We start from the raw sequence: 13,369 nt of genomic DNA on the forward strand, positions 1-13,369 counted from the left end.
GCCAGGCAACGGTGCTAGTGATTAGACTTTCGGCGGATTCTCCATTGAACCTGTGTAGCTCAGTTGGTAGAGCGCTAGTCATGTTCACTGTACATGTCACTTGTTCTTGCTGAATAGAATTATTTGTGTAACTGATAATTGTTGACAATTAGTTGTTCTATGTAGCAGCATAAAGAAGTATTATTAAACAATAGTATCTGACTTCGCAAAATGTGGCTTGGAGTCCAGTGGCTTACACTAATTTTGCCAGCTTTCAATTGAGTAAATGCTGTATATATACATGAATAAGCTGTTGCTGCCAGACATATTATAACATCAATTTTATAGAGCTTGTGTGATAACTAATGATTGTTTAGAAGTATGTTTTTATCTAACTTTTATACCCTTACATTTGAAATTCTTCAGGAATATTTTGTACTGAAACAGTTATATATTTATATGAATGCTATTAATAGTTTTTGCAGAATACTGACAGAATATTGTTATTTCAATGTTATGTAAAAAATAGTTGTTTCAATTGATGATTTAAAAATGAATGGGTATTTTTTGTTTTTGCAGAATATTGTGAAATCAATTGATAAAAGTTTTTGTCCAAAAACCTGAATTTTCATTGCCTGAATTTTTGTCCAGTATTTCACCGATGACTTTCTTCGCCTAAGGCCTTTCTTTTAAGGATTTAATTGTTGGTCTTCACTATTGTGTGGGCTGTTTATCGTTCATCAAAGTGCTTAAACGGCGACGACACTACGCCGCACTATACACGGTGAGTAGCGATTAACAAATCCTGATTATTATGTAACGAAAATTACCTCCTAGGCATTTGTACTATAGCAGATTGTTAAAATATTGCTGTAATTTTGTGTTAAATAATAATTAAGTAGAAAAGGTAAAATTTAACCAGCATCAATTTATGCCAAAGTTAGAACTGTTGTTTATGTTTTTTGCATATTTATATTAGCCTGTTACATTCAGGTTCAGATAAAATTCATTGAAGACTTTCAGCAAATGTCTGTTTAATTGAAGGGTTTAGAGCAAAAAAACTATTTTTATTGATGATCCAGGCTAAAGTCATTTATTTTTTTCTTATATTGATTTGGAAAGGTACATTTTTGATGTAAATATTTACTTGACTTAAGAACAAGCCAAAACTCTGGCTTCTTTACTTTGCGTCGCCTCCTTTTTATCGTTGTGTGGCACCATCTCTTCTGTTGGTTTACTTCACCTGACGATGACAATAGAAGTTCTTGAAACACACTGATGGTCAAACTTATAACACAAAAAGTTGTTCACCCAATAAATCACTTTCATCATTGCAAACTTATGCCAAACAGCAGCTCGTAATACATACCAACATTTAGTTTATACTTAACAGGTCAAGTGTAAGGAAGAAGAGTGACATTGTGGTGGTAAAAATGGAACCATGTTTAGTCGTTCGTAAAGAAGACATCAATACGTTAGGAGTGAAAGGTGAGTGGGTAATGACGTAAATCTCTCCCTGTCGAAACACTTCTGTCAATGACCCAAGTTGTATGGTAAACAATACAGTGTTATTCTCACTACTGTTCATTCCTGTTGCTATTCATTGTCACTCCAGCGGTTGTGATTTGAAGTGAAGTGGTTTTTAGTTGTAAACAGTAGAGTGCACTTTTTAGCCGACAAAACAAAAGGTCTGTATAAACAATAACCTGGGTGTAACTACTTCTATTGGTTACATAAAAAATTAAAAGGCATCTTTCCAGTTAATTGTGGAATAAATAATAACTATTTTAAGGGACAAAAAAACATATTTATTAACCTATGCCTTGTCATATCTGGGAATGCTTGGGAGGCAGACTTGATACGGTATGATGCCTTTCATTGGCCTGGTGTCCTATGATTTCTATATGAGTGTGCAGTGATCGCTGGTCTGCATGAATGCTTTAAGGCTAATCCCAGTATGTGTGGATGTTAAATTTTGTTTAAAATGGAGGTATACTGTTTGAACCAATAAATTGACAACAATCCTTTCTCTTTCAGCTGATGATGATGTTGACCTTGAAACGTTGATGCAGCAAATCGACTGCGGAAATGATGAGTCATCAACGACGGACATGAGCAGCTCGTCGGGAGGGGGAGGTTGGTTACAATGCTTCATAAACCGGTGCTTCAAAAAAACTGAATTAAAAACTAGCTCGGTATAAACCTGTGGTTCTTAACCTTTGGTTGGTTACAATGTTGCAAAGAAAACTGGATTAAAAAGTAGCTCAATACAAACCTGCAGTGTTCAACGTCATGTAGGCCACAATCCGACCTGCCAAGCTATTTAGTGTTGCCCTAAACCGATGCTTCAAAGAAATTGAATTAAAAACTAGCTCGGTATAAACCAGTGGGTCTTACCCTTTTTTACTTTTCTAGTCTAAGAAGTTATGTTGCCAGAATGTGTTTATTATAATGTCAAATGTGACAGTTTGGCTTTTTGCTGTACAAAAACCTCTTAAAATTGTGGTTATGGCTCATGTCACCCAAAACCTTTTCAATATTTTGTGTTTTTTTATGTAAGAAAGCCAAAATTCACAAAGATAGAAGTCTGCAACCACAAATGCTGTTGCTCAAACTGTTATTATAATGCTTGGTGCCCCCCCAGGTTAAGAAGCCCTGGTCTGAATTGACAGAAGGATTGTAAGCAATAAACAAACATTTTATCCACTACATATTTTCGTGCTACTGCTGTAAAGTTATTTCAATTGCTAACGTTTCACCCACCAATATGATGGCCTTTATTAGTGCAATATTATGCAAAGCATTTTGTGACTTATGTGTACTTACAATGCACTTATCACTTAATACCTCGTAAAGGCCTTTCTCCTAAACAACACAATATTTACTTTGACATGTTTATCACAAACACAACAGTAAAATGGCTGGAAAACATTTTTTTGCATCTGTATTTTATCTCAAGCAAAAAAAAACTCTGATACTCTGGTAGATTGCATATGAAAGTTTTACAAGTTCTGTTTTAACCTGATTTATTTATGTCTGCTTGCATTTTTTTTTTGGTTCTGTCCGTGATGATTTTATCATAATTATAAACTTTGTGTCTAGCACTGTTGAAAATAGCTTGGTAGCTAAAAATATGTGTGTATTAATGCTTTACAGCCAACTAGTAACATTTGTTATTGGGGCTGTTGTAACAATTTTTACTTTATTTTGTGTTTATGAATATGTAGGTTGCTTGAAAAAGTAAATTGTATTTTATTTGGATTTATTTGTATCTACTTAGAATGCTTCAGGGCTGTTCCCAGTTATAATTAAAAAAGTTGCGTCCAAATTGTCCATGTTTTTTTTCTATTTCAACCAATTATTTTTTATTTTCTACAAAGTTACGGTTATGCTGTTGTTTATTTTACCGCAATTTTGTGTTTTTAGATCCTCATGTCCTGCACGCCAGCAATGAATCAATAGCTAGCAAAGAAGAATCCCACACATCGAGCAAAACGAACTTTTTCGAAAAACATTTTCTTAAATCCCTCCCTGTAGCAATCTTAAGTAAACGGTGAGTGATGAAAGTTTATCTATTCACATTGTTTGGTCTGAGGAGTGAATGTCTGGTCTATGTCACTTGTCAGTTTGGTATGTGTACTCCCCTGTGTCTGTTGTCACTTTTCACTGCCATTTAATGTTGTTATGTCAGCTAAAACGCTCAATTATATTGATACAAGTGGAGAATTTGGTCAATCTATAATGCATGTGACTCTGAAGTAGCAAAAAACGTTACAAAAAGACTCCTAAATAGCAAAACATTTTAAAAACGACTAAAAGTATGTTAAACGGCCAATTTATGAAGCATATAATAAGTAACACTTTGAAATGAAGTACAAAAAAATTGCAAGTAAATTGAGTATCAATTTAATACTTTCAGTGTGGTCAGCACCCAAACATATGTTCAGTGCTGGCTTTTGTTAATTGTGTGCATTATTACGCCCAATTGTCTTGTCTTGTCTGCTGCAAGGCGCTTCAATAACAAACTACAATGGAAATAATGTTACAACTTATGCACATGAAAGTCTTATACAATAAATACTTTCAACTTTTGCCAGCAATTATTCAGTATAACTACCTCAAGCATTCGTTAGAAAAGTCGGCTTTGTTACATTGTTATCAAACAAGACTCTAATCACATAATCAAGTTTAATACCTGCCATGCGTTGCCCTAGACATGCCGGTCGCGCAATTATGGATGTTTGGTTCACACTCTACGCAAAACGTCTGTTGACATAGATATACGTCAACCACACTGCAACAAGTGTTAACAAATGCTTAGTAACGAGCTACCAAAAATTAAAAATCCTCATTTACAAACCTAACAGCAGATTGCACAGTCAATTTATGAGCATTCAAAAAGTAAAGTTTTGAGTGAAATTATTAAACATAACATACATGACAGAGTTTATAGAGCCCTTCTGGCAAATGTATTTTTATTCCGACGTTTTCCTGTTGTGACATGCATTCGTTCAAATATTTTTTGTTTGTTTATCGTGCACTGTACTAGTCGCATTTAGTGTTATTTACCCTGATAAAGGCGACCTGTATAGGACGTCGAAACGTTGGAATAAAATTACATATGCCAGAATAGCTCTATTAACTTGATATTATGCCTGCCAGCAATAGCTTATGTATAAATAACAGAGCTTGGACAGACCTACCAATGGCACTTGCGACAACCAAATGTTTTGTTTTGTAGAAAATTATTTGGTTCCCATTCCGACCTTGCATCATCTGCACCTCAACCATCATCACCACTCTCGATTGCCGCGTCATCCCACCAAAGCTATTCAAAACGAAAGGTAAACACACAAAAAGAGACTGTTTTATGCAGTGCAGTGCTTTTCAAACCTGTTCTGTGCCAGCTACTTTTTTCTTTTTCCTGTGTAATATAAACCTGTTTGGCAAAGAAAAATAAGTCCAACGTTTTTTGCCTTTTACTGAGGGAAGTACATTACATTTTTGTAATTCCATTTTCCTGCATTTTCTTTTGAAACAAGTTGACTTGTATGTCAACGCAATTTAGAAAAAAATTTGCGTTGTATGTAAACAACATGATTTAGGCATTTCTCATTTAATAACTTTAATCTTTTGCCAACAGAATGAACGAACATTGTCTTGCAAAATGCAAAGAAATGGAACGAAACAGGTAAAAATTCAAAACACTAACTTGAAAAGCTATTGTGCAACATATTCATGTATGAATTTATCATGAAATGTTGGTTTTGAGGTTTGAAAATGGTACATTTTAAGTATGGACAAAAGTATGTAAAGTATGGATATTTTTAGTTAAAAATAAAATGTGATTTTTTAACAAATGGGACATTTATCTCGAAATGTTGTAGAAAAAGATTGTTTCACAAATTTTTTTGATCAGCCCAGCATTGTCTTCTAATTGTGACATCATAAACAAGTGGCAAGTAACAAATAGATAAAAAATTAGGATTTTAATAATGACTAAAATTTTAGGTAAACCGTTTCCATGCTGAAAAACCTTAAACAGAGTCAGTGACATTATTATTATTTAGATGTGGGAAAAATACTTAATCTGCATACTGTTATCCTTAAATGAGTTTAAAAATTACAATTTAGCAGCTGTATCTGTTAAGGGATTATATCCATAAAGAACTTGTTATTAAAAACTTGCAAATTATGCAAAAATATCAGTTTATGAGACTTAAGCATAGGGAACAGATGGTAGATCCATTGTAGTGCAAAACTTGTAGTAAAATATGCATTTACCGTCCACCATAGAAATAAAAATTTGTAGGAAGGCAGACTAAAGATGCACTAACCCAGTCGAAGCATTTGGAGATTTTAGAATTTTTCTGTCTCAAACTTTGTCATAACGACACTTGTTTGACATTTTTTTTCAACTTTGTCATATCAACACCTGTGAACATTTTGTAAACTAGCTGACTTATGACCCAGCTACAAATGTATGAATAGAGTTAAAGTAGGTTTTGTAAAAGTGTGCTTGTTTCAGGTGCAAAATATCTGTACATTATTGCTGTCAATGGCATTCGTGGTCGTTTAAATCGTCTACCGGCTGCATGCGTTGGTGATATCGTACTTGCAACTGTGAAAAAGAGTAAACCGGAACTAAGGAAAACAGGTAAAAAGCAAGTTTAACTATTCTGTTTTCTTGTAACTTGGGTTTATTACAAAAACTGTTGGTTCAAATGAGTCTGTATTTTTTTTTCATAAGTTCACGCCTACCTTGTCTTACTACAAATAAGCTATTGCTGCCAGGCACAGTATCAAGTTTATAGAGCTTTTCTGGCAAATGTATTTTTATTCCGACGTTTGGACGTCCTATACAGGTCGCTTTTATCAGGGTAAGCACTGGATGCGACTAGTTATTTAGCCTGATGAAGGCGACCTGTATAGGACTTCGAAACATTGGAATAAAAATGCATTTGCCAGAAGAGCTCTGTAAACTTGATTGTCTTACTATATATACCATGAATTCTGATACTTAGGTCAAAATAATTTCTGGATAAGGTTGAAAAAATTGTTTGTGTGGCTGAAAGTAAGTTGCAGATACACAAATGTTTTAGGATATCTTGGTTTTAATAAAGTACTTTTTTTGTTTAACAGTTCACCCTGCAGTTATCATACGACAATCGAAACCGATACATCGGAAAAATGGTCAGTTTGTATATTTCGAGGACAATGCCGGGGTGATAGTTAATGTCAAGGGCGAAATGAAAGGTAAAGTCTTAAATTTGTATTTTAGTAAGTTTAACACATCATGTGTAACCCAGTAAAACCTGCTGGAATGAAATGTACTGATTTTAATTCACTCGGTTTTACTGAATTGAAATCTTAAACTTACCCAAAACCATTAATATTTTGCGATGGTTATTTTCATGCATACATTCTTTAAAAATCCAGGTTGCCAACTGTTAAGTTACATCTAAATTCTACAGCATTTGACAACATGTTTTTTTGGGTTCATTGTACAGTTAGATAGTATTGTAAAGAATTATGTTACAGAGTAATATAACAGCAACTTTTGGGGCTTGAGCAAATTTTGGTGCCATATGTTAAAGTAAACAAATTTGCCACAAACAAAAGTGTTCTAGCTATGATAATTCATTTTACCATCTTTCGGGACTGAATACCCTGATGCCAAGACTTGAATCTGAGCAGAACCTAACTATCCAGGCATGTATTCCTATCATATGTTTGTGCACTTTAGCATAAATGCCATTTATTTCAATTTCACACATGGTAGATATGGTTATGCGACATCAATTTGTTTGACACAATAGTTGCTACAATGATAAGTTTATTGTGTTTGCAATTTACAAGACTCATGACTATGGTGATTGTGGTTTTATTTGCTCTTGTTAGCAAAAGAAATAATCTTAATACCTTCAGAGCAGGGCTCCTTGTTCAACTTTGTTAAATAAACCATTTTTTTGTCCATTCTGTTTTATAAAAAGGTTCAACAATGACAATATGATGATGTGACAATGCAAATACATTTGACTTGACTCTTGCCACTTGATAATAAAAACATACTTTTGCATCCTCAGGTTCTGCTATCACTGGTCCTGTGGCAAAAGAATGTGCCGACTGTTGGCCGAGGATCGCTTCAAATGCCAGTTCGATTGCGTAAAACATGAGAAAAAATCCTGCAAAATATTTGTTGTGCTTTAAACCGTCTCTAAGTGCTTTGAAATGTTCGCAAAGTTGTCGGTTCGAAAACCACACTGGCCGATTTAAGTTTGTTAATTGCTAAACGTGGTTGTATGGGGTTTGCAGCAAATCTACCAGCTTTCATGCAGTTACTTTGTGCAACAACCCTTTTGAATTACGTAGGGTAACCTAAATTGGTGTAATACTGGAAAAAGCACTATTTATGACTACACAAAGTGGGTTTGGGAAAACGTATATTGAGTATACAAAGTCGTGAAGGAGTTAATACAACCAGCGGGGGGCGATAGAGACACTCAAAAATAGGAAATCACTTTAGTAGTTCTACCGAAATTAACCAACTGTTCTCTTTTCATAACTGACGATCGCCTACCGAGCGTTTTTCTGCGTATCAAGCAGCTCAAACCTGTGAAAAAAAACAGTTAGTGTTATCGCTGTGTACTGGTTCCTAAACACTTTACATTACTTAATCGTAGTCTTTCCAAAACACAAGCCACGTTGTCTGCAAAATAATTTGTATTTTTTTTTGGTAGAACTAATAAAGTAAGAACTCACAACGTGGCTACTGTTGTATAGAGACAAGATTGGTTAATTTATGATGTTTTGATAAATTAATTTGGTTGGTTGTGAAACCGATTTTATTTATTTAACGATTTTATTTCTCTAAAGTTTCGCATTTTAAAAAAGTTCGGGCCAAAACCAAAACTTCGCCAAAACTCCATTTTCTACCGGAAATTTCACAACTTGCGTGCATTGCTAATTTACAATGCAGTATTAACTCAGTGGACTGTGCGTAAAACCAAACGCGCCTTGATAAAATCATCACAATTTTGCGGGCGCGCCGAGTGGGCGATTTGTTACATACCACAGCTCGACCATTTAGATAAATGTTCAGCTCTCAAAGGAATTTAAGCGCCGTAATTCTTAGGGTGGCAGTTTTGTTTTGCTTGCATCTAACGTGTTACTGGTGTCGTTTTGCAAGCGCAGGAAATAACCCGTCATTCAGCTCATATGGGAAGCCTTGTCACGCATGATGGAATGTAATGACTCGTTGCTAGAAATGATAGTGATGTCACAACGCCTGTTGACGTAGATCTGCTATCTATAATGTTTGCGTTTTGAATTTGATTCCATTCAGTCATGTAGTTTTATTCCGCATTTCGTTGTTCCAATTTACACATTTCTGATGAAACTAAGTTATATCTTTTGTAATAACGCACCACGCACAATGCATTGATAATTTGGAGCAACCACTGAATCGCGCTTCATGCCGCATTTTCCAATGCTTGCTTAAAGGTGTTCTTATGCCCGCGAAAGGATGATGCTTATAAAGGTCACGTGATCATAACAAAATACCTAATTGGTCGCTTGCGTATTTTTCCATGCTTACCTAAGAAAGTTTTCTAATGAGTGCGAAAGGACGAGCCTTGCGCTTTTAACAAATTACCCAGAGAGTGGTATACTGTGTATTTTCCATGCTTACGTAAGACCAGTGTTATAATGTCAAGCCTTTTTGCAATCGTCGTCTTTAACAAAAAACTAACCGGCGGGTTGCTTTGGTATTTGCCCCTAACTTAAATAAAAACGGTGCCTATAAAAACATCTGAACGTATGCATGCTTTTTGTTTGATCTAAACAAGCCATAGCGCTTGTTACGTGCACGACTTTGCACAGATAAATCGGGTTTTCTGACGAGCATCGTTAAGTAAACCACATAGCTTTCTACACAAAGTTCTAAGTCGGGCCGGGTTCGGGCTTAGGTTTCGTCAAAAAAAACGGGCTTGATTCGGGCGTGACTTTACACTCTGTGTCAGAAGTTTTTTGAATAAATTTAAGTAGTCAGTTGCTGGACCTGACCTAATGTCAAACAGCCCTAAAACGCCTTGTTTCAGACTATTTGTCTAATGTGTTTGTTGTCTATGTCTTTCCTAAGGCTTCAATGTATAGTCATGTCAATCAAACTTTCTGGCCTAAACGGGCTTTCAAAAAAGATTTGGGTTCGGGCCGCGTTTCTGGCATCAATTTCAGGCCCGTTTAAAACTCTGTTTCTACACGACTGTGCAAGCTCAAAGCAGGTTTCCTAACGAGCTTCGCGCAGTCAACCATAGCGCTTGTTACATACACGACTTTGCAAGCTTAAAGCGGATTTCGTGCAGTTAATCACAGCGATTGTTACATGCACGACTTTGCAAGTTGTAAGTTTATGCCCAAGCTTTTTATATCTCCGAAACTTACAATACTACATGCTAGTTTAAATTCAAAGCGCTAATTTACAAAATATAAAGAACCAATTTGTTGTTTTGCAATTAAAATATACGTACAGTGTATAACGCAAATTGGCGTTCGTCATCTGATTTCAGAAAACAAGCCGGATGACACCGGTGTGTAAGATCGAAAGATAGAAGGCTGTGGTACATATCACCTGTCGTTTCCGTTTCAGTGCCTATAATTATTCTGCGAAATTGCGGTTTATTCACATTGCAAGTGGGTTTAGTTAAGTTCGCAGTGTAAAGTAGCTCGGGAGATTTCTAGTCTAACAGAATTGTGTCTAGGTTTATTTATATCAGATTTTTAAACAGGTTTCGTCTTGTGTTTTTTCGCTTGATATATTTAATTCATCGCAACATTAAGTGGACAAAATCAGCCATAATCAGACGTTTCAGTCCAGGGGTGGGCAATTAATTTCAGTAAGGGGACAGATAAGAAAACATACTTGTGTTGGAGGGCCGAACCAGTAGGGAAAAACCAACGGTAGGGGAAAAAAATTTGTATGTCGCTGCTTACAACAGAGTTGTAAGTCGGACCGGTTTCGGGCTTAGGTTTTTTCCAAAAAATCCGGCGGTATTCAGGCCTGACTTTACACTTTGTGTCAGTATTTTTTTTCAAATAAATTTAACTAGCTAAATAACCAGTTGCTGGATCTGACCTAATGTCAAAAAGCTTTAAAACGCCTTGTTCGGGACCTATTGTATATTGTGTTTGTTGTCTTGGTCTTTTCTAAGGCTTCAAGTATTGGCCTGCCAATCAAACTTTCGGGCCAAAACGGGCTTCTCAAAAACGATTCGGGTTCGTGCCGGGTTTCGGGCTTGTACTTTCGGGCCGGCTTCGGGCTTTAATTTCAGGCCCGTTTACAACTCTGGACCGAACCAATAATAACTTGAATTTAATTCTGCTCAGTATTGATTTTTTTGTATTGTAAATACCATTGGATTATATATTTTAATTAGTGACTACAGCTTTTCAGAAGAATAAGAATAGTCTGTAATGCCATGGTTTCTGGTATGCCATGGTTTTTGTGTTCTAAATTTGGGGTGCGTGCCAGGGTTTTTTGAGTTCTTACTTCGGTGCGTGTCATGGGTAATGTTTTCTAACTTAGGGTTATGCCACGGTTTTCATGGCCTGACTTTGATGCGTGCCACTGTTTTTGTGTTTTGACTTTGGGGTGCGTGCCATGGGTAACATGTTTTGACTTTGGGATGCGTGCCAGGGTTTTTTGAGTTCTTACTTCGGTGCGTGTCATGTGTAATGTTTTCTGACTTAGGGTTATGCCACGATTTTCGTGTTCTAACTTTGGTAAGTTTTGCGTGTTTCACGAGTTTTGCATTTCTAGGCCACCGTACGAAGGCCACGCAATACTAAATCAATTGAAATATAATGGTACAGAGTATTACATGTACTGGTTTGCTCTACGTGGCTGTGTTAATTACTAGATTTTTCGACACAGATGTCGCCGAATTTTTTATTGCAGTATGTATGTCTAGATTTCAAACAAATATTTTCGCGGAATACACTTTGCAAGAAATGTTTGATTGTGGACGAATTTATTCGAGAAGTTCAATTTCTGTTTTTAATTTTGTTGCGCCAGATTGTGTGAGCTTTAACTTGCAATAATCGAGTTTCAAAGATGAAGTGATTTAAGGATTTTAGGTTAGGGTTAGTTTCGAGATTAGAATTAAATTTGTTTGCAAGGAGATTGTCTAAATGGTGGGGAATTTGGTTGGAAATTGAACAGTCTAAGACAGGGTTGCACAACCTTTTCGCTACGTCGGCCACATCGCAGATATTTCACCTACGGCCGCCAATTACCTTCTTGTTTTGTTTCAACATCACTGATTTTAAGAGTTGGAGCTGCACAGTAGTGGTGTCAACTGCGCCGCTAAGGCGGCCGCGTAAATGTTTGGAGTAATTTTGAACGTACTGCAGCGGGTCCAAAAACTTTTTATGCCGCGTCGATGCCGCACACCGCGCAACTTATTTGATAAGTTTTGCTTTGAAAAAACATCGACAATACGTACACAAATATGTTACGTTTTCTGTCATAAAAGACACGATCAGTTATGTCCAGAATCTAAAATTCAATTATTGTTAGTTTTTAGAAGAGTGAGTGTTGTATTTTGTTGTTGGTTTGTGTTGTATTGTTCGAGTTTGCTTGAAATTTATGAGTTTGTAAAACTGTTGCTGTTTGACTATTTCATGCAAACTTGTAGCTTTTCAAGGTAAACATTAAAATGTGTTTAATGTTAAATGTTTGCTTTGCAGATTTACGAACTGATGTAGGGGTTTATGGTACAATATTATATGTGGTGCAGTGCAGTGTCAACCATTTTATTCTTCAAAATTTGCAGTTTTGGTGCAGTTTGCAAACAGCTTGAAATTTTGCAGAGCGAACAAAATTCCCAAAATTTCTGTCCGCGACATCACTACAGCACAGTGTGAAGATCAGTCTTTACTGTTTATGACGTCATAATCTATTTTGTGACGCTTGTGGTACCTGTTTTTTCGCATTGTTTGCACACAATAGACATACAAAAAGTCTGATGTATATGGCTACTAAGCTGGTAATACTCTTTTCAGTTACACGGAATGTGTTTAGAGCAGTTTGATAATCAAAATATTTGACAAATCAGTTTTATTTACGTCACGACCGCCAGTGAATATATTTTAATACACATGTTCACGGCCGCACAAATTCGTCTCTGCAGGGGCAAGTTGTGTACCCCTGGTCTAATTTTGTCCGGCATAATTCAATTTTATCATTTAATTTCGGAGATCTAATGCAGGTGGTTTCCTGTTTAATCTGATTTTAGCTCATGCTTTTCCCCCACCAAGATTAAAGCGCAAAGCAAAATAGAGACGAACCGGGTATTTTTTCTGGGAGTTGTAAATTAGTTCATTGGTTAGATGTAGTGTTGAAGTGGTTTTAAGTTCACGGTAACAGGGATCGGGTTTAGTTTGAAAAGTGTTCTGTTTGTTTTCACACAACTACAAGTAACAACACTTAACTTGGTACAAAAGAATCAACTATTACATGAGTACGAGTTTTTTTTGTACAGAAACAAACTAAACATGTTGCTTGTTGTGTATTAACTGATCCTTACCTAACCGCGGAGTTTTCACACCTACGGAAGGGAACGTAATGAAACTTGAAACCTTTTATATGTTGAAGCCTATAAATTGGACAAAGTGGAGATGCAAAGTAAAATAAAAGTGTTACTAACTTTCTCGCTGGGCCGGAGCGTCTCGTTGCGACAAAACAACCCCATGCCTCTCATCAAATAAGCGTCATGGTGGTTTAATAAGTTGTATCCAATCTACAAACCGTGTCAGGTGACACAGCTCGACCAATCAGGTTGCTATGTTTGATCACGTGACGTGGTTAACACACTCGCTTTATCCCGTTGCT

At 36.1% G+C, this 13,369-nt stretch overlaps 1 protein-coding gene across 6 annotated transcripts in view; it reads left to right on the top strand.

Annotated features, from left to right (window-relative positions):
* Window positions 1-544: 544 nt before the first annotated feature.
* The window catches only part of LOC145220277 (large ribosomal subunit protein uL14-like), a 114,328-nt gene continuing 101,503 nt past the window's right edge, over window positions 545-13,369 (top strand). The window contains exons 1-7 of one of the 6 annotated variants that reach the window (XR_013858066.1): window positions 545-763; window positions 1,373-1,467; window positions 2,017-2,115; window positions 3,406-3,532; window positions 5,123-5,170; window positions 6,008-6,136; window positions 6,622-6,684. Coding sequence is in view for 3 of the 6 variants with exons in the window: in XM_080087535.1 (XP_079943661.1) it covers window positions 1,413-1,467; window positions 2,017-2,115; window positions 3,406-3,532; window positions 4,721-4,823; window positions 5,123-5,170; window positions 6,008-6,058 (483 nt within the window). In the remaining 3 variants the exon portion in view is untranslated. The other 5 variants (XM_080087535.1, XM_080087537.1, XM_080087536.1 and 2 more) reach the window with 5 other exon arrangements.

The sequence above is a fragment of the Phallusia mammillata genome, chromosome 3 (assembly GCF_965637545.1).
Source record: "Phallusia mammillata chromosome 3, kaPhaMamm4.hap1.1, whole genome shotgun sequence".
In the NCBI taxonomy this organism is placed as follows: domain Eukaryota; kingdom Metazoa; phylum Chordata; class Ascidiacea; order Phlebobranchia; family Ascidiidae; genus Phallusia; species Phallusia mammillata.